The 21,293-nt window shown below is 36.2% G+C and overlaps 1 protein-coding gene across 1 annotated transcript in view; it reads left to right on the forward strand.

The window, feature by feature from the left end:
- The window catches only part of SPAG17 (sperm associated antigen 17), a 115,292-nt gene that overhangs the window by 35,343 nt on the left and 58,656 nt on the right, over nucleotides 1-21,293 (forward strand). Inside the window, exons 7-17 of the mRNA XM_075764442.1 lie at nucleotides 4,403-4,584; nucleotides 7,364-7,519; nucleotides 8,246-8,327; nucleotides 9,373-9,491; nucleotides 10,346-10,483; nucleotides 10,566-10,679; nucleotides 12,178-12,328; nucleotides 14,001-14,231; nucleotides 16,733-16,821; nucleotides 17,491-17,607; nucleotides 19,233-19,387. Coding sequence (XP_075620557.1) covers nucleotides 4,403-4,584; nucleotides 7,364-7,519; nucleotides 8,246-8,327; nucleotides 9,373-9,491; nucleotides 10,346-10,483; nucleotides 10,566-10,679; nucleotides 12,178-12,328; nucleotides 14,001-14,231; nucleotides 16,733-16,821; nucleotides 17,491-17,607; nucleotides 19,233-19,387 — 1,534 coding nt within the window. The remainder of the gene's footprint in view (nucleotides 1-4,402; nucleotides 4,585-7,363; nucleotides 7,520-8,245; nucleotides 8,328-9,372; nucleotides 9,492-10,345; nucleotides 10,484-10,565; nucleotides 10,680-12,177; nucleotides 12,329-14,000; nucleotides 14,232-16,732; nucleotides 16,822-17,490; nucleotides 17,608-19,232; nucleotides 19,388-21,293) is intronic.

A 21,293-nucleotide genomic window follows, 5' to 3' on the forward strand; every position in this document is an offset into this window, starting at 1 on the left:
ATTTTAATTTTATTTACAACACCTGCTGGGGATGAGGGGGCAGGGGCAAGTTTCCCCAAATATTTCCAAAGTTATGTTATCTTTTCTTAGTCTTGTATGTGTAATAGCAGGAAGACTTTAGTAAACTTAGATAATTAGTAAGTAAAATTTGTGAGAACACTTTTTAAAGGGGGAAAAAAAGTAACTATAGATGATAGTATCTTTTGTAAGTAGTATTATAGGTAGTAATGCAAGTTTTCCATTACTAAGAAAGGATTGGTTGCATAGTAAGAAAGCAACTTGGCTAAACCATGCATTCTTTGTGGACCTCAGATATAAGGAAGCATTTAAGAATTAGAAATAGGTCAGGTCGCTAGGAATGAGAATATATGTTTATTATTAGTCTCCTGGCATGAAATCAGAAATGCCAAGGTACAAAATGGGATGCAGGAGGAGGACCAAGGAAAATGTTTGTCTGCTGCTCAGCAGAGAGGAAGAACTGTCAGGAGGTGATCCTGAGAAGTTGGGCAGTGGTTAATATTGGGGGGTACTTTTGGTACTTCTTGCTTGTGTGTGTGTTGTGGGGGTTAATCTGTTTTCATTACAAATACTGTTGCAGACAAGTGATAGTTATAACTAACCACAATTAATGCTGGTAGCAGAAAGATTCAGCTTCACATTTTGTGGAAGAATAGGTAAAATAACTGAGTACTACTTAGGTCAGGTAGAGAACTTTTCAGATCAGCTGATTCAGATTAACTTAAATGTATTCTGTTTAAAGATCTGCCTGCCATTCTCATTTATATTTGAGAACTCATAAAGAGCAAGTGAGATAGTGGAAAAAGAGCTGTGAGGTAGAGGGGAAAAGAACACAAATAGCCAAGGCACTGTAATCTGCTTAATTTCTCTTTCTGGAAAAATACTGGAACAAATAGTTTATAACCACTTTAAAGAAAAATGAGGAGATGAGTAACAGCTAGTGTATGCTGTTCAAGAACAAATCAAGTCAGGCAAGTTTAATTTCCTTACAAAATGAAGTACTGGCCTTCTGAGCAGAGGAGTAGTCTGTGTTGTATATATGGATTTTAATAAGGCTATTTCACATGGCCCATGGCGAGCAGGGTAGGTCTAGATGAAAATAAATATACAGTAGGTGCAGTTTCATTCAAAAATCTTGGTCTCTGTAGAGTAACTGTTAAAGGTTTACTATCAAATAGAAGGATGCATGGAGTGGACTCAAGAGAATTTCTGCTGGGTCTGGTATTGTTTGGTATTGTCATTGGTATTGGAACAAGAGGGTGGGATTCAAATGCAAAATGTTCTTGAGAGAACAGAGAATAGTAATCTGGAAAAAGACTGTTCTGTTTAATATAGACAATATAGTATGCTTATACAGGAATAATTAAATGTACAAATAAAGGCTAGGAAACACATGGCTAGATGACGAGTTTGAAAGATAAGCTATCATGCTGACTTCAAAAATGAATGTCAGCAATATCACTATGCCACTAAAAATCAAATACCATCTCTAGATTATAAATGAGAATATGTCCTAAAAAATGCCTGAGGTAATCCTATCATGCAACTCGGTAGTGAGGAAAGACCTTGTAAGAAGTGTGTGCCAATGAGAAAAGTTCCAAATGATGGGAAAGAAATTTATTAGGGATCTATGAAATTTTACCTATGAGGAAAAAACCAGAATTGTTATTCTTAAGTTTTAGAAGAGAAGGATGAATGATGTAGTGGAGAAATGATAAAAGTTTTAAAGTTTGTAAAAGGCTAGAACAGAAAGTGAAGAATTTAAACTGTAATAGCAAAAATACTATTTAGCGGGAAGAAACTTTCCACACATGAAGTTAATGAAGTATTGAAGTAGACTGAGTAAGAATATTATTGAGTCTTTGAGGCTGTTAAGGTTATATTAAAAGAAACATTTGTCAGCAGTGATGCAGGTATAGCTCTTATGCAGGTATAGCTCATTGTGCCTTGGAGCAGGTCTTCACTCAAGTATTTTGTAGTTGAATGACTTACAAAATAGATAATGGTTGATCATTTCAATAATGTACAGAGATACTTTTAGAAGGGAAGACATTAACCTGTAAACAGAATCATGTTACAGTGTTTCTATAGTTCCTAGCGTAAATATGCATGATTAGAGACCACAGCTTTCATGTTCTTTTCCTTCCCCGGTGTTTGCATCCCCTAATGGATTTCATTTTGTGATGTTACCAAGTCAAGCACTCTTAGTACCCTTTCGTATGGGTAGTTTTCTGTTCCTGTAATCACTCTTGTAGCTGTGTTACTACTAATTCAGCTTTGCTGAGAACTAATGAGGTCTGAGAACCTCAGACCAAGCTCTCAGCCTGACAAAATGGAATTCCTTTTTCTCTGTTTCTGCTGGAAATGTATCACCTGACACATCCTAATGATTCTAGGCTTTCTGTTTTCACAGTGATGGTTCAAAATCACTATGCAATGTATTAGTATATACCAGATGCTTTTGTCCCACTGTCATATGATGGTAATGGACTTTGTTGTTGTTGTTGTTGTTCCAAAATCATGTAGTGTACTGCTGGGTACTGTCTCATTTCTATTACTGAAGGCTTCAATGTAGTTCAGTTCCTTTGTGGGATTATGCCAAATCTTTATTGACAGTTTCTCCCAGCTCCTGCATCTTCTTTTGGGGTTACTCCTGAAAACTTTAATTCATTCTTAGATGGTTTACATGATAAAAATATACGTGAGGAAAGAAAAGCCTTTGGACTGTAGGCAAAAGAATTAAGAGGAGAGGCAGTAATCAAGGACAGAGCATCTGATCATTGAACCTTGCAATCCGTGATGTTTCTGTAAAGGGGAAGCCTAAGTGTCATATACCCTTTTGTGTGTTGTTTGTTATTAAACTTTGGGGTAGAGTTATTAAAATGTTATTATTATTCTATTGTAAAACAGGAATGGCTAGCTACAGTGCCAGTAGCACAAGGCCGTTCACCTTTCATTCAAAAATGCAGAGAGATTAATCCAATGACTCAGCAGCCCTAGATGGTGTTACACTGCTCAGATGTGCTTTCAAAGCTGAGTTTTTTAGAGGAACATTGCCACCGGTGAGGTATTGTCTTGAATTAGAGGGTATCTTTCATGAGCAGATGAAAATCAGAGAAAAAGGATGATCCTGTGACTTGAGATGAGCTATTAGGAGCATAGAACTGTTTAAGATCAAGGGACCATCTAGGTCAGTGATCTATCTCCAGAAGTGCTCATAAACTGATGACCAAGGAAGAGTAAAGGAAAGGAATGGAACAAAAAAGAAAAGAGTAGTAGGAAAAGCATGTATGAAACTTCTCAACACATGCATCACCTAGCCACCAGTTGTTGTTAAGTCAAGGGATTTTCCTGGTCCTGATGTGTCTTGTCTTTTTAGTAAACCTCAATGGATTTAGGCTTTTGCTTTCTAAGTACTTGTTCAGTCTCCCCTTGAACTCATGAGAATGCCTTATATGTACTGAGTCTTTTGGTAGAGAGTTCCCAGGTCTTCAACCCAGTTTCTGGAGTCACTTAATGGGAGATATCTTCCAAATCATGATAAAACCATTTTATAAGTTAATCGGCAAACATTTTTGATGGCTGCTACAGGAGGCATATATAACTTGGAAAACCTTAAAGAGATCAGCATTTTTTGAAGGGTCCACAGCCTCACTGAGTTGTTTTGTTTTAAACCTGTGGAGCCACTGGAATTATACAAATGAGGTTTTAGAAGTGCTGAGCACCTGTAAGTCCAAATGAAAGCAAGTCACTGCAGGTTTGTGTCCTTATGTCTCTTAAATTAGCCTATAAAAAGTATGGTTGATCTTGGATTCCAGAATGTGATTGTAAGGTTGACATTAAGAGAGAACTTTTTTTTTCTCTGTAGCTAGAGCACCTTTGAGAATTGATCATTACTATGCAGTAAAAATGGAAACCGTACAACTTCTAGGCTTGCTATTCATAGTCATACTGTACCTTAATTACCTTTTGCCCCAATTTCCACACCAATAAAATTGTGATAATAAGGCTTGCTTATCCTATGCTTAAAGAACAGGCTCACCAAGGTATGTGCTGGCAGCTTTGGAAAAGAGGGACCTGGGATTTTTACATTTCCTAGGTTTCGAGCATTCACTGCTCTTGTTTAGTTTGGGGCAGAAAGGTGGAGGGGTGGTTTTGGCTTGGTTTTGGTTTTTTATTTTATTTTTTCTGAAAGAAGTGGCATGTTTTACTGAGGCTTTATCTTTCTGGAGTTTGTTAATCACAAAGTTGGCTGTCAGATTTTTGCTGAGACTCTGAGGATGGGATTATTTTAACAGTACTTATGGAAGACTAATATATGATTTGTGCTTTGTGTGAAAGGGAGACATTGTACAATGATTTATCTAATACTTAGAAATTTCAGTTGTAGAAGCAGAGAAAAGAAGGAAAGATGAAACTATCAAAAACCTGGAAATATTTTGGAAATATTTGGAGCCAGTTCTGAACAGCAGAAGGCACGGATCAAGTCTCTTTGATGTTGCCAGACTTCATCACATAGTTAAGGAGAGTGCCTTTCCCCCTGATTGGTCTGACAGAGACATGCTGGTCAGTAGGTTATGCTTTCATAATGCATGGCATGCTTTGGGATTTGTAATATTTAAGACCAATTTAGAAATGACAAGAATTTTAGGTTAGGCTTCTATGAAACAGAACCAGAGTAATTAGTATATTTGTAATCTTGAACAAAAATTTATTTCCTATGTATCCAATGAGTTTATTCAGCATGTATTCACAAAGAGTCCTGACTTGGAGTTTCTTAATATTGTAGGCCACAGCAGCAGAGTTTTAAAACAGTTTGAGGTATAAATTTATTCAGCATCTTTACATAGAACCAGTTTGGATCTCATTAGAGAGTCAGATGTCAGCATGAAATAACACAAAAATTGTACTTCTGTCCTCACAGCAGCAGGTCTACTTACTGTATCTCAGAACAGTCACATTAGAACAAATTAAAATGAATGCAAAATGCTTTTTGATACAAGATGTTCTTTTAGCATACTCACTACCATTTCTTTTTGTCCAACCCAAAACACGGCTGTAGTTTATTACTCATTATAGTCTGCTGAGTCAGGGCAATTACTGGGCACTGGAAGAGACAGTGAACCGTTAGAAATTTTTTCCAGCCTAGATTCACAAGTATAGTGAGGTAAAAGGGTCCAGTATTTTTCAATCCACAATGCCAGCAGTAAAAAATATAAACTACTAAAGCAAAATAAAGCAACATGCCATAATTTAACCTACTGTATTTCTGGTCCATATTATTAGGGCAAAAGGACAGTCTATATCCTCCTAAAACTGATTTATAGTACATTAAATCCTGTATATAAACAATCTGCTGAGCTAGGAAGTACCCTTGATCCTGAAGGGATCAGAACCAAGTTTGGCTAAATCCACAGTGGTTTCTAAGGCATTCACTAAGAATGCCTCAATTGTGGATACGTGTTGACTTGCTACTTACAACATTATTTATCATTATACTCTTGATCTAATCTTAAAATATGAAGTGTGTTTTGGGAAAGAAATTTTTTAATCTTGTCTATCTTCCACATAATCACATCTTATAGAGGACTGTTGCTACTCATAAATATCCTGCAAGCAGCTATATTATAGCTGAAATAAAAGAAAAATGATCTGTCACTGAAATTGTTCCAGCAGATTGTAGTTGTAATTTCACATTCTTCTGTATCTCAGAATTCAGCAAAGCTCTAAAGAAGTAGGAACATTTTTAAGTTTTTAAAGAAACACATGGGAAGAATATAAGTTGTGAAATCATAGGTGGCTAGAGTAAGTCTGTTCTATTGAACTTCCTGGAGAGTCTCTGAGTCCTAGCTTGCTGTATCTCCAAAGTTCAAAATATACAGAAGGAAAACTCTTGTGACAAATTGTTAGACATCAATAGAGAAATAATAAGAGTATTAATACAGCAAGTTTATATACGGTAAGTAATCTCCACTTTCAGATTTCAGATATTTAGAAAGGAAAATAACATCATTAGTGGTTAGACTCAGAGAACTTTTGACAAGCATCTGTGTCTATCCTGAGAAGAGGAGAGAGCAAGCAAATTGAATCATAAAACTGTAATTAAACTTTGCATGTGTCCCATTGAGTAGAACCAGGTTGTGTTACTTGCAACCTTGTAAAAATTCTTGTTTGGTTTAAAAGATTGTGCATTCAAAACACTCCAGTACTTTAACTGCAATATTCACATGCTCTAGTGATCTCTTAAAAGTAATACATGAATGGAAGATTTTTATATTAACCCATTTTTCAGAAAAGTATTGAATTGGAAAATAAAAGTGCAAGAATATTAACTTTGAAAATTCTGTTTTCACATATAGAACTTCTCTCCCAATAATTTCCTCTAGTCTTTAAATATTATGAAAACGGATACTAGTATTCCATAACTAGCCATAACTAGTTAATTCCATAACTTGGGGTACTTGTTTTGAAGTGCTGTAAAGAAGGTCTGAGTTGAAGAAAGCAGATGCTTAATACTTCTTAAGGGTCACTTAATGTATTTAGTGCTTAATGACAGTTGTGCTTCTTCATCATGTTTCCTTTTAGGAAACTTAAAACTGAGACATCCAGCATTGATAGCCACCTGTTCAAGGCAAATTTCTTAATACAAGAGACTTCTACTTTCACAAAAGTGAAATAATCACTCAGATAAGGGCTGTTGACAGAAATTGTCTAAAAATTACAATAACTTCATCTTCTACACAATGTCTAGGATGTACAGGGGAAGAATACATCCATTAAAGCCACTGAAACATGTGTGGCATGTGGTCTCAGGGTTTTGGTATTTGTACGAAAGCATTTCACATTTAAAATAGGGGTCGGTATTATTCTTTTTATTCCTCCCAAGTTTAAGTGAAAACCACAGTACACCACCTCAAGAACCTTGACTCTTTTCTTGTCAGACATTTGCAGATACAGCATTCTCCCTTTGGGCTGGTATGCTGACATTCCTTTCCTTTTAAGTTACCTCTCCTGTTCCTTCCCATCCAAAAAAACCCCTAAATTCTAGTTGCAAGAGAACAGACCTTGAACAGTTACAACTGAAGCAGCTGGGCAATACTCTGTCCATACTGACTGTGGCAGTTCATGCAGGGTGGCAGTGTTCAGGCAAATAAAGATGTTGTTAGGTGTGAAGGCCTTGTTTTCTTAGAATAACTCTATAAAACATTTTGAATTAGTGGAGAAGAAAAATCCCTTGGAAATTTTTTAAACAGTTGTGTATCTGCTGGTTAGAGCTAATGACTCATATGGCTAAGTTACATGATACTTTTGTATGCAAACTTCATCCTTTGATTTTCTGTCCTAGCTTGCATTTGGCACTGTGCTGTTTGAAAGCATTGCTTGTTTAATGTATGACTGTCTGGACTGGAGAAGACAGCATTGTAACTACTTGGAAAACACCAAGTTTATTAATGTGCCTTCATTATCAGAGAGCAAATCGACACAACCACCTGTAACTGAGGCAAGGATCCTTTGTGTTTTACCATGCTTCTTGTAGAGAATAACTAGTTATAGGCTAGAATTGCCTGTCTTTAATTTTGCACTCAAAAATTCACCTTGGACCATCACTCCATGTGTAATTTTCTGTGAATGAATTGGGATTTTTGTCTTCAGCATTTAAAACCTCAAAAATGGGAAGAAAACAGCTGAGCATTGGGTAAACAGAAAAAGGAAAATTTGAAGGATCATACAGGCATGAAGTATCACAGGTGTAAAAATTCTTTAAATAACTTCTGATGACACCTTCTTGTGTCTGAAAAATCAGTACACCTGCACAAAGCTACTATGTCTTGTTGCAAATCTGTGAACTATCAAAAAAAAAAAAGATTACCAGTTCTATGCAAGATCAGTTTATTTTGTTCGTGGTAGACAAAAGCTTAAGTGGGCAGAAGAAACTGGCTCATAGGGCATGTACTAGTGGCAGGGAAAAAATGGACTTACTCCATCTCTAGCAGTACTACTGAATGCTCATTTAAAGCATTCATAAAGCTACATTCTTACTGTCTTGTTCCATTCAGAGTTATGTGGGATTTGCCTCCCTTAATACCAACCATTTCAAAGATTAGCATATAGTCTAGGGTGAGTAGTCAAAGCTTAAATAAAATTAATTTCTCCCACCTATCTGCGCAATACTTATTTTTTCCACACTTTCTGAGGTATTTTTAATTTTTCTTTTTGTTCATTTTAGGTACAATCAGCATCACAGATTACATCTTCAAAAAAAAAAGGGCAAGCAGAAGAAATTCTGCCAATGGTAATTTTGTCACAGGGTACGTCTAATGGATTAAAACAGTGGTCTGTAGCTGTTCACTCTGTCATGCCATTCATTCATCTGACAGCACAAATCCTTGAAATTATCTGCACAGTAAGCTGAAGATGTGATTTGAGGTTGTGAGAGTAGTTTCCTTGGTGAATACATTGTGAAAGTCTCTGGAAACTGCAGCGATGATAACTAAGTTCTTTAGAAAATATTTTTTTCTATCTGTTCCTAGTCACAGTCAGTTTTAAGAGCTCTACAGTAATGACCTTTGTTAGTCTTTTTTAAGAAAAATTGTCTGAAGGTCAAACTGGTTAGTAATATAAATTGGCAGTTCTGAAGAAATTGATCTTAATTGATTCTGAAGAAATCGATCTTAAGCTCAACATGAGCTGGCAGTGTGTGCAGAAAGCCAACCATGTCTTGGGCTGCATCAAAAGAGGTGTGACCAGCAGGTCGAGGGAGGTGATCCTGCCCCTCTACTCCGCTCTGGTGAGACCCCACCTGGAGTACTGTGTCCAGCTCTGGGGGCCCCAGTACAGGAGACACATGGAGCTGTTGGAGAGAGTCCAGAGGAGGGCCATGAAGCTGATCAGAGGGCTGGAGCACCTCTGCTATGAGGATATGCTGAGAGAGTTGGGATTGTTCAGCCTGGACAAGAGAAGGCTCCGGGGAGATCTAATTGCAGCTTACCAGTACCTGAAGGGGCCTACAGGAAAGATGGAGAGGGACTGTTTATCAGGGAGTGTAGTGACAGGACAAGGGGCAATGGCCTTAAGCTGAAGGAGGGTCGATTTAGATTAGATGTTAGGAAGAAATTGTTTACTGTGAGGGTGGTGAGGCACTGGAACAGGTTGCCCAGAGAAGCTGTGGATGCCCCATCCCTGGAAGTGTTCAAGGCCAGGTTGGATGGGGCTTTGGGCAACGTGGTCTAGTGGAGGGTGTCCCTGCCCATGGCAGGGGGGTTGGAACTAGATGATCTTTGAGGTCCCTTCCAACCCAAACCATTCTATGATTCTGTGATTCTATGATTAATGTTTTATCTCTTACTACAACAGAGGAAGAAGCTGCTTTTTTGGCTGCTTCCGTAGACATGAGGTATTACAATGACTTGCTGAGTCAGATTCCCGAAGAATGCTTTTCTGTACCCTTAATGCTGAACTGCATGTTGGAACAGGTGGGAATATTCTCTTTATAATTCCTGTGGCTAATTTGGCTTAGACCTGGTATAATGAATCAAAGATTAGTAAATACATCTGTTTCAGCCTCAAATCAGAAACTGTGCGTGGAGGCACTGACCAAGGAGGTTCAATACAAAGGAATCACAGTACAAAAAGTGACTTGTTTGGTTTTCTTTCGTATTGTGCACTTATCCTGTATATACAGTGTTACTACAAAATTATTTTTTCAAGACTACGGATCCAATATAGTCAAAGGAGGAAAAAGGTGTAATTTCTTAGCTAAGTCAATAACCAGTTTTCATGACCTGCAACAATGTTACTGATACTAAACCTTTACTGGTTTACTAAGTGCAAAGGTCTTAGACCTAACGTGGAAGTGGCGTATATCAATGCTAGTGCTAGACAGATCTGACTTCTGTTGAGTTCAGGCACAATCTATGAGATAGCAAAAACCCACAGTATGATTTGGAAGTCTTCCTTTCTTTGGAAATAAAATTTTAGTACAATCTAATTTTTTTTTTACTTTTTGCAATTTAGTCTGAAAATAGACTCAAGCACAAATACTCAAAATAAGGTCCAAGACCTGATACAGGATCAATTTTTAATTATCTGCGTTCATTAACAATTCTTAACATTTCAAGTTGGAAATATTTTTCTTCTCATCCTTCCAAAAATGAATTATAGGAGAAAACATTTAATTCTACTACTTGTAGAAAAAAATTACGGTTTTTTTTTCCTGATAAAATGTATGGATGTGTGTTTAGCTTATAGCAGGATCTGCTTGGTAGTTTTAATGAAGCTAAGCAGCAGTCATACTGTAATGAAAGCTAACATATACCATGTTTGCCAGGTTATTGCAAGTGAAGAAGACCTTACACCACCTAGTCTGGTGGTGCCAGAGCCCCGGGCAGATGGGCTACATCATACCATTGCAGATCATATAGCTTCTGTCCTTCCTTCTCTTTCACTTTCTGAGAGTGAAAAAAAGGTTTGTGTTGTCTTTTGTTCATTTTCTAAAATGACAAATAAATCTGATTATTGGGGTTTAATACATCTTTCTTTTTTAACAGAATCTATATGACTACTTTTCTCCAAAATACAGTGAAAAAAAGATTGACACCCCCAAGTACCCACTCTTATTTAACTACCATGACACCCTGGCTCAGCGGTTGCACCTGCTGAAGGTATAGTGCTACCTATCATGTAGAAACAGTTCTAAAGTCCACAGGCGATGAATACTCAATGCACTAGAAAGGATGGAGTGATGTTTTTACAAAGCAGAACAATATAGCCTAGATTTTTCCTACTGAGGTAGACACACTAACACGTTTAGTCTGCTTAAGAAGCAATGGGTTAACTGCTACTGACAGAAGACACATCACAAACGTAGAGCATTATATTGATTTCAGTGATCTGTTTGCATTATTAATAAGAATTAATATACATTATTAATAAGAATGTATAGCCTTTAGCATAGATGAGAGATATTACAGAACTCTGTTGATTTACTGTAGTCGAACACTGATGAAACTGTGGAAAATGAGTTACTAGATCACAGTGACTTAGCATGTGGACTAGATTAAATACTAAGATGTAGAGAAGTATAAGAAAAGATACAGAGTTTGTTAGTGAGCACAAGAAGTGTGCTCAGGTTGACTAAATAGTTGGAGCATAGTGTCTATCCAAGACATTGCCAAATTCTAACAAAGACAGAAAGGTTCAGAGGCTGCAAGGTTTGGGATTATTTCAAAGTAACAGTCCCCTGACTTTCTGAACCAAAAAACCACAGTGAATTCCTCAAGTTTTTCCAAGCCAGGGTGTAGTTTTACCAGTAAACTTTGAAAATACTCTGAGGGCAGTACAAGTGATAATACAGTTCTAGATTTCACAGCTAAGGTATGTCTGCCTGGCTTCATGAATTATAAATGATCTGTGGAATACTTTGACAAGCATTGATTAAAAAGGTATTCAGAAATAAATTGAGCTGGACACATTGGAGGTACTTAAGCAGAAGGCAGGACTGGGTAATCACCGAGAGAGATGCTCTTAGCAGGCTTATGCTTGATGTACATGATGTACTTGCTGCAGAGGAAATTCAGGATATAGCACAATGTTTGAGGAGTGGATAGATGAAAATTATTTGGAAGATCAGAAGCAACAATCCAAGAAAAAAGTTCTGTAAGTGTGTAATACTAAAATGAGCAAAGCTGAAAGATACCAGTAAGTCTCAAAAGAGAAATCCTTAAATGTATAGGGATGCTGCTGTCACAGACTGATCAATGAGTTTATAGACTTCATTACTATGAGAAGTAGCACAGACCAACTGAAAGGTACATGGAAGGTACTTGCTACCTGTCTGAATAGATCAGTACGTATTTCTGTATTCCAGAATTTTTGAGTCTAGCTAGCACAGGCAAATATCATCTAACAAGGGCCTGATACTATGCTGTCAGTTATTCTCTTATGTATCTCATTTTTTCTGCCTATTTTAGGCAGAAAATCTGATAACATGATTCAATGACACACTGTAAGCACATGCTCAAATTTAAGTTTATGTCCAGCTGACTTAAGCACATGCTTATGTCTTTTGCTATAAAAAGACTTCTTTATCCAAACATAATTTTTAGAAATCCACTGGTGTGAAAGTTTACTTTAACTCTGGTACTTTGGTTTTTGTTCCAGGTCCAGGAGAACTTAAATCCAGAAAAGATTGAATGTGATATGATGGATAAACTGCCTCTTACAGAACTTATCCATTTCACCCTTCCTTCAACTGAAAACAACACTAAACATTTGGCCAGAGTTCACGAGCTCATGCATTATTGTACCAGTGGTAAACTGATTTTCTTTTTCATTGATATAACTTCTATTTTTTCTTATGGTTGATGATCCTATTAAATAGCAGGAGTTTTGGGACAAGTTTTTTCAGGTGCCTAAAACCTTTGCAGAATTTCCCATTTTCACATTCTTGCTTATACCTTAGCCTACTACACAAGTTAGGGCTAACTTTAACCTCAGTTTCATGGTTAATGTGCAAGTCTAAATGAGTATTAAATATTGCATGACTAAGAGCTGGAAGTATGTTAGAAATCATTTATTTATTTATATTCACAAACATTCAAATAATTACTAAATCTGAGAAAGAAGAATAAAATAGATGTACATATTGCTATTTTGATCCTAGGATGTAGAATGCATTTTGGGAGACACTGACATAAACTGTATGTTTATTTACCAACACCTCTTTGGCTGAGAAGCACACGTATCTTAGGTAGATTTTTATTGGACAATAAATGGTTTTCAGAATGTATTCTGTGTAAGCTGTTGGTGTTAATAATGAACCGTCTTCTATAATAGTCCCTTTATCAAACCAAGAATACATTCACTTCTTCAACTATAATCACTTTTGCAGTTACCTTTTCTTGGAGCGTGCATGCCACCATGACGTACGCTGTGAAACAATCCCAAAGACTGCATAAATACCCTTAGGTAGTTTTGAAAGTTTACTCTGGACTACTAAGAAATATAAACATCCAAATCCCTTTGGTTACCTTTATGCCATCATATAAGGCACAGGATTTGAAGGTACTTTCCCAGCTATGTAGTCCTGAAATCCCTTGTGTTGGATTAATTTATACTCGCTGGATTGTTTCTAGTTGTTGGTATGTTAATTTTGGACATTAAGCTATTAAGGTATTCTGTATTACTGTAGCATTCCAGCTGATGGGTATCAAATTTGATGGTCTTCACTGGACCATACTATACTGCCAAACTCTCTCAACTGTTAACTTAGCTGGCAATGTCTTCACTTTTATCAAGAAGATGATTGATTTGAACAGGAGATGAGATATCCAACATTTTCATGATGTGTGACATGCTTGGGTGTTTAACTACCATAAAGAGAAAACATTTCAAACTGAAGATACTCTTTGTATGGTTTGGGCACTGAACTACCTGTCTTAAAATTCATTCCTTCTCATGATTATCATTGTTATATGGATACCAATGCATACAACCATAAATAGGATTTATTATTGCCTTTGCACCTTGCATACTTCTGTGTAAATGATGTGTAAAATTTTGTCTGAAGAGAAGAAAACACTTGATGCTTGGTTTGAGAAGCTACAGATAATAAAAAATGTTTATGGTAATGGAAGACTTTTCATTAACTGAAAATAACTAGTTGTTAACTAGTTTGATAAAGTCTACTCAGTATTTTAAAATCAACATCATTTATATAAAGTTAATGAACCAGGAGGTATTCAGATGTAGGAAGCACTTCATTTAAGATGGATTAATAGTTAGGCAGATCATTTTGCAATTTGGAAGCATTCAACTTCGAATGCAGTGTAAAATGTAACTCACATAATTTGATCCAATACCATTAAGGAAATTGTTGTTGGCTTTTGCAGAGTTGCCAAGAGCAATATACTTACATAGTCTTCTATTTATCTTCTGCTGAGCCGTAAGGACGTTTTCAGTTAATGATTGTAATTCTTTTATAGAACTTCTGAGTTGGGTTGAAGTAGAAAGAGCCTTCAGAGTGTTTACTTTTGAAAGCCTGAGGCTGACTGGGCTGAGTGATTCTGGTATCCTGGAGAGCTCTGGATCTATGATTGGAGGTGATTCTGAAGTGTCTTACATCCCTTGGGATAATCCAGCCAGGTTTGCAAGACAGATGAGACAACTCTTCCTTGTGGAAAAGAAGCTTAATGGGAAATCTCCAATAGGCTCTGGTAAAAACCTCTCTGTTTGTGTTAGTCCCAAAGAATTTCAATCCACTATTTATTTTACCGTGTCATTTACTATTGCAGGGTTGTGATTTTTCTTCCTTGCACAAATCACTGAATTTTCAAGTACTGTATAGTCTGTACATTGATTATCTATGTAGGAGTACTAGATAAAGACAAAAGCTAGCTATTTTGTATGGCAACATTAACAATTTATTTAAGCAACTCTTTAAAATATCTGTAGAAAAGTATGGACTAGAAAACAGTTTTATTGCTTGTGACATCAAATATATTTTATAGATATAAAATACTGAAGACATGCTTAAATACCTTTCTGAATACAGGCTCTTCTGAGTTATAATGGCAGCTGAGTCTTTACAAAGTCAGTAGCAACCACAGAGTGAAATCAAATGTGATGTATGAGGTTAATTAGATGGTTACTAGTGAATGAGTATTAGGAAATGCAAAGAATATATAACTTGCACATGAGGACTCTAGAAGGTGATATAAACAGTTGAAAATTAAAGAAGGTGTGCTATATGTTGTGATTACTAATGCATACATACCCTTTCCTTTTAAATTCTTTTCTTTCAGACTTCCCTCTTCTTTCACATGCAGGTTAATCCAGCACAGAGTTTTGACATTCAAAATTTTGGGCCAAACTCAGAAGTAATGGGGAAAGAGGAATGTATCTATTAGGTGTTGAAGAAAGTGAGACCAATGAAAAGAAATCAGAATAAGGCTAGCATGGTAGAACTGATGTTATGAGGTAGAAGTTTAAACATCCAGTTTTCATAGTCACATTACACTCTGTATTTGGCCAGAAATATGTGAAAATCCTCAGGTTAAAATCATAAAGAATGTCTGAGCTATGTTTCAACTTCATCAGCTTCTCTTCATTTCCAGTGTGTGCAATTAGTATATCTTTAGCAGGTTAGTATGTGGCATTTGAGCCATTATCACTATCTCATTTGTATTAGAATGGGAACATATTAGAGAGCAGAAACAGAGATAGAGAAGACCTCTTGTAGACAATGCAGAGTGAATTTTCTAGAAGTTTTATGTTTTCTCCTGCAGATTCTAACATAATGAAAAATTAGGAGCAGTGTTGGCCAAGAAGCAACATTTAAAACAAGTGATTATTTTTCTGGGATGCAAGAAAAGTAGAAATTAAGTCAGTTTAAGCTGCTGTACCTTTAGGTTTATGATGTTGCCCATGCTTTCCTAATATAGATGTCTAGGCAACCAGCTTAGATGGGATCCTTTCCTTAGAAGGTTAGAGCAGACAAAAATGAATCCTGCTTATCTGCCTGTCTTCTGAATTTTGGGAACCTTTTTTGGGTGTTAGTTTATTTCACTTTTATGTTAGTCGCAATACTAAATATTGCAGTTACAAACATAGCCACCAACATTTCAACTTCTGCAGCACAAAATCAAATACCAGGAAGAGAAAATGTTTGCTTTCAGATTTCTTAAACCTTCTAAAGGCAGTCAGTAAACAGGTCTAATTTTCTAGAGAAGCAGAGCCTAAAAATATATATGTCTGGAAACTGAGCTGCTTATGAGAAATTTATGAACAAATACTTTCTGAAATATTTTCTCCAAGGAAGAGTATTTTTCTTTTATGTGTGAATTTTGATCAAATATGAGTGACCTCTTCCCTAACTCAGGACATAAAGAATTCTGTTAAAAGGGAATTATTTTTAAAAAATGTGAGAATATAGAAGAAAGAGTCTCCATGTGATCCTGTTTCTATCAGGTGCCCACTGTAACAATCAAATGACTGCTCAGATCCTCAGCAGAAGTAATACTATGGCAGGAGCTCATAGGACTCTCTAAATCCGATGAATTTAAATTTCAAAATTTGCATTCTTTGAAAATACATGAAAATATCAAAATAATTGATTTTGCCTTCTTTTTTTCATGTCATCTGTGCAAAGGAATGCTTGTTATTGTTTCTCAGATAGTATGCAGATAAGTGGTTCTTCATGTATGAATCTGGAGGACACTTCTTAGGGTATTTTTAATGTTTTGACCATGCAAAGGCAGCATAGGACAGATAAAGGTAATTATTTGAGTGGATCTTATAAAGCGTTCTTTTCCTCTCTTTTCTTTTCTTTTCTTTTCTTTTCTTTTCTTTTCTTTTCTTTTCTTTTCTTTTCTTTTCTTTTCTTTTCTTTTCTTTTCTTTTCTTTTCTTTTCTTTTCTTTTCTTTTCTTTTCTTTTCTTTTCTTTTCTTTTCTTTTCTTTTCTTTTCTTTTCTTTTCTTTTCTTTTCTTTTCTTTTTCCAATTGTCTGGCAGTTGATGTCCCTAAATTTTAAAGTGCTCTTTTAGAAAACAAGTGTGGCAGAGCTGGTCATGTATTTATTGGACTAGTATCATAAAAGAAAGCTTCAACTTGATGGCAATCTCATCAGGGAGGCTAAGGAGATTACATCACTCCAACCTTAGTGTTTAGAGCTGAAATTTCTGGAACACTTCTTAAAATTCTGCTTTCAATTTCCAGGACCTACAGAAACAAATGGCAAAGATGGAAGAGATGGTCTGGCTGATCCTGTTTTGAACAAAGAATTGGATCTTCCTAGTTCTGATATGGCAAGTGTGAAGAATAGAATAAACTGTGGTCTATAGCATGAGACAAAGGAAGACACTGTTCAATGCCAGAACATGTTACTGTGGATTCCTTTGCAATGCTGCATGGAAGTGTTAATTTTGCGATGTTTGGCCTATAATGCCATAACCTTTAAGCAGTATGAAATCACTTTCTTTGAATTCTAAGATGATGGGTCTTGGTGAAGCTACTAATGACAATTCTATGCTGATTTCACTGAATACCAGGGATCAAATACTAGCATGCGAGTTTGAGAGAAATTGCCAAACTGTGTCAAACTAACAAGCTGTGTAGTTTGGCATCTTCAGAAACACCTGCCTGCCATACAGCCCTGGATAAATATAGCAATTTTAAAATTACTTCATGGGACATGTTTAAATATTCATAATTGCTTACAGAACTCAAAAACATATAACCTAGTAATAAAAATATTTAGATTAGGTTTGCCATAAAACAGCCAAGAGCAAAAGCCTTTGGGAGTAATTGTATTTTTTATTAAACAGTGCCATACGGGTCTACACATGTGCAGCATTATGCAATTAACTGTGATGCAACATGGGATGCTGTCTATTAAGTCAACAAGATTGCAGTTAATTTAATACAACTGACACTGAAATGTTGATATTCATTATTTTGTTTTGGTGTATTTTGAGGTGAGTCTGGAAAATTATGGCCTAGGACCAAACTTAGAAGAAATAAAAAAGACACAGAGGCGTTGTTTGACAGACTGGAGTTTCACTGAGCATTTTCAACCCCATGTTCTTCCTCAGGTATCTGTGAACTGACAATCTCACACATACAGTCACCCCTCAGAATGCTGTACAAAGAATTAGTAGCAGGGTACAGGATATTTCCTTGCCAGATAGTTGATTCAGTTTTATCCCTTTTACATTTTTACCAACACCTATTGTTCTTTAACTGCTTTTCAATTCTTGTGTGAAATTTAGTTTGTAATGGGTTTTTATTTCCTGGTTTGGCCACACTGCAGCTGGTTGTGAATCTTTTAACTGAACATGTGATGGAGACAAAATGATCTTACCCTTAGGGGTGATCCTGCCTGGCAGTTAGGGGATTCGTTAGCCCAGTGTATGTGAAAGCATACTGTGCAAATACTGATGCAGTGTATGTTTATGGGCAAATAGAAAATTTTGTTGTAATGGTACTTCACCCTTTCAGTGCTACAAGCTTAATTTGTAGAAATCTTGCAAGCTAAACACTTCATCTTGCAGAAGGACAGAATGACAAATGTGAAAGATAAGTTCAAGTGTAGATGGCTTCAATTGGTACGCATTCTTTTGGGAGGAGTGGATTATTGGTTCCTGTGCTGCCTTGAGCTTCATATGCTGCAATTCTTATTTGATCCTGATACATGCTATACGTGAGTGAAGGAAAGGCTGCTTGTACTTTTTCAGCACCACTTTAGCATCACAACTTTAAAGTCTGACCATATGTTTCAGTACATGGGGAATTCCTAGTAACGTAAATGGCTAATATGCAACGTAAATGGCTAATATGCAACGTAAATGGCTAATGTTAACCGACCTGTCAATAATTAGTGAATTTAGTCAAAAGATACTGATGGAAAATAGCTGCAACAGAAAATAAATTTTGTGGCAATAGAAATTAACATTTTGTAAAAATATTTCCTTGTACTACGTCACATCTGAACGTAATTTTTACACCAGCTGATATTAAGGTTTTCATGTTTAAAGAGAGTATTTGTTGATATGGAATTATTTCAGTTTTAGTTCAGTTCATAGTTCTGTAAAAATAATACTTTAAAAGAAGGCTTTCTTCTAGCTATAACTATAAAGTAAGTTTCAGCCGGCAGAGAATTTAAACGTTGAAAATGATGGGTCAGAGTGAAATAATGTAGAACACAGAGATGTGCAGGTCATAGTATAGCAAATCGAATACCAAATGAACTTAACTGAGCTTAAAAATGAACTTAACTGAGCTTAAAAAAAGAAGTAAATTTGTTTTCTTTTTACCTGAGCTTAAAAATGAACTTAACTGAGCTTAAAAAAAGAAGTAAATTTGTTTTCTTTTTACCTAGTATATGATAATTCTTTTATTTACTATTTTATTTGGATATTATTTATATTTATTTAATATTTAAATTTATTTCTTTATTCTTTAGCAGAACTTTTAAATTCATGGTCATTCTCAGAAGGTGACACATAGCAACTGCCTCTTCTCAATATGAATAGCGACGGAGTTTCAATTTCCACCTTTTCCAGGAATCTGAAGTGTTCAGATGGATACAAATGCTTTGCATACATCTTGTAGGAGAGTGCAGTTCTGAAGCACCTTTTGCTAAAATCTCTGCTGTGTAGCATCTGTATATATGCTACTGTCTGCAGGGAGGATGTACCTTTATTTCTTTCCTTTTCAGGTTCTTCATACTGCATCCCAAGAATATAGATGTATTGATTCATTTTATCATACCCGAGATAACTCTTTGCTAATGGTTCTTCACAATCCTATGAATCAGTATCGTTTGTGCCAAGAGACTTGGGATATTGCATTGCACTCTAATGTTGGATTCAGGTAATTGATTTTATCTTTCATGTCTCATTCACAGTCATTTTCAATTAAAGCCTGCATGGCTATGCTTAGGACAAAGCTTTGAAATTAAAAGTTACCATGATGTAACAACACATTTATGAGAAAGCAAGCCATGCAGGTGGAAAAGAGTGCTAAATCAAAAGAATTCTGTTGATACAAAGCTTTTCCAATTGAGAAGAACCATGCAGTAACTGCATGTGACTCCTTGTCACAAGCTATAAAAATATATATAATGCACACATACACGCAAAGTCATATTAGGGATATCCACATCAAGAAAATTATGTTGAGGACACTTCACGTGAGGGAGATTAAAAAGAAAATTCTGTCTAAGAATATAATTATCAGGCTTTTCAGTTATGTATACATAAATTGGGTGAGTGTCACTGGGAAATTTTTTTGAGAAAAGCTAGAAGCCCTTTATTAATATTAGAATATTTTTTTTCACAGAATACTACATTCTTCTTAATTTCTTGACACTATTTGCTTACCAATTAGAAGTATGCAAGTGGTTGACATGTCCACTATTAGAGCTTTTGTCAGTCTACCTATACATTTTGGAATCCATTTTTGCACTGAAACAGTGATATAAATGATGATGGCATCCAACTGCTATTCCAAATAATTGACTGAAAATAGAATATGTGTCCATGTACTGATACACAGAGAAGCTACAGTGTCGTGGAGAGGCAGCTGAGCTGTCTTTAACCATGTCACTCTGGTGCTCTATGGATTAATTAGATTTGATTTATCAAATAGAATTTCAAGCAAATTATCCAACAGACAAATTTGTTTGCAGGAATCCCTTTCTAAGTGCAGTGCCTCATTTATCAGAATATGGGAATCTTTTAATAGAAACTTCTGTTGGTACCTATATATTTTAACAGATTTGAATGCTAAATAGGCTAAGTATGCTTTCCTGAAGACGTATGTTGTATTTCATATCTTTGGTATCAGTCCAGGAACTGTGTGAGTCCATCTCAGCTTTCTAGGCACTTGGACTTAAATTATTTGCCATGAAAAGAGGCTGTTGTGATTATCAGTGACTGGGACCAGAGGCAGAAGAGATTTACCAGCAGAAACACAAAGTTCCTTGGAGAAAAGGCTGGCTGTTTTGTGGTTGTTGGGCAAATCCATTAAATGTCTGGTCAGTCAATTTTTTTTGCATGTATAAGGTAGATAGATAGACAAAATCTTCCCCAAAAGATACTGAAAGATGGCGTGTTCAAGTAAATCTGCGTCTTGCATTCAGATAGACCCAGGCAGACTGTCAGTGATCTCAAAGTCTGTTACACAAAAGTCTATTAGTGCCCAGAGCTGTTTACTTTGCCAGCTATTCTTACCTTTCTTTGGGGCACTGGACATTAAGAGCCTGATTCAAGTTGCTTAATCATAAACACCTGGTGCTAGTTTAGCTGCCTGGTGTATCTGAGATGTCTGCACAGGGCTGACGCATATGACACGAGACCCAGAGGAGACCCATACTCTTCTAGAACAGACACTGGAGACCAGATCCCATAACCTAGTACATCTAACATGTCACTTGGTGATTACATACACTGAGTAACACCTCATCCCAATGGCATATTGTTGTTGTGTTGTCTGTAGGAGCAGATAGTGAGGAACCAGACCTCCTCAGGAAGTATTTCTCCTTGAAACAACAACTCTTCATCTATGGGGTCCTAGAACAATTTGGCTGCTCACCTTGAAAGGGCATTGAAATAGTCAATTCAAGGCCAGTTGAAAAATGGGAAGAGCTCTTGATACCTGTAAAACAAAAGTTGCTAATTCTGCATCCAGAAAAAGGAATAAAGCATGTTCTCTGGTAAACGCATTACAGTTCAGTTGAAGATGGAATAGCTAACGCTTCCTCCTTCTTACTCTTCCA

This window comes from Balearica regulorum, chromosome 1 (genome assembly GCF_011004875.1).
Source record: "Balearica regulorum gibbericeps isolate bBalReg1 chromosome 1, bBalReg1.pri, whole genome shotgun sequence".
In the NCBI taxonomy this organism is placed as follows: Eukaryota; Metazoa; Chordata; class Aves; order Gruiformes; family Gruidae; genus Balearica; species Balearica regulorum.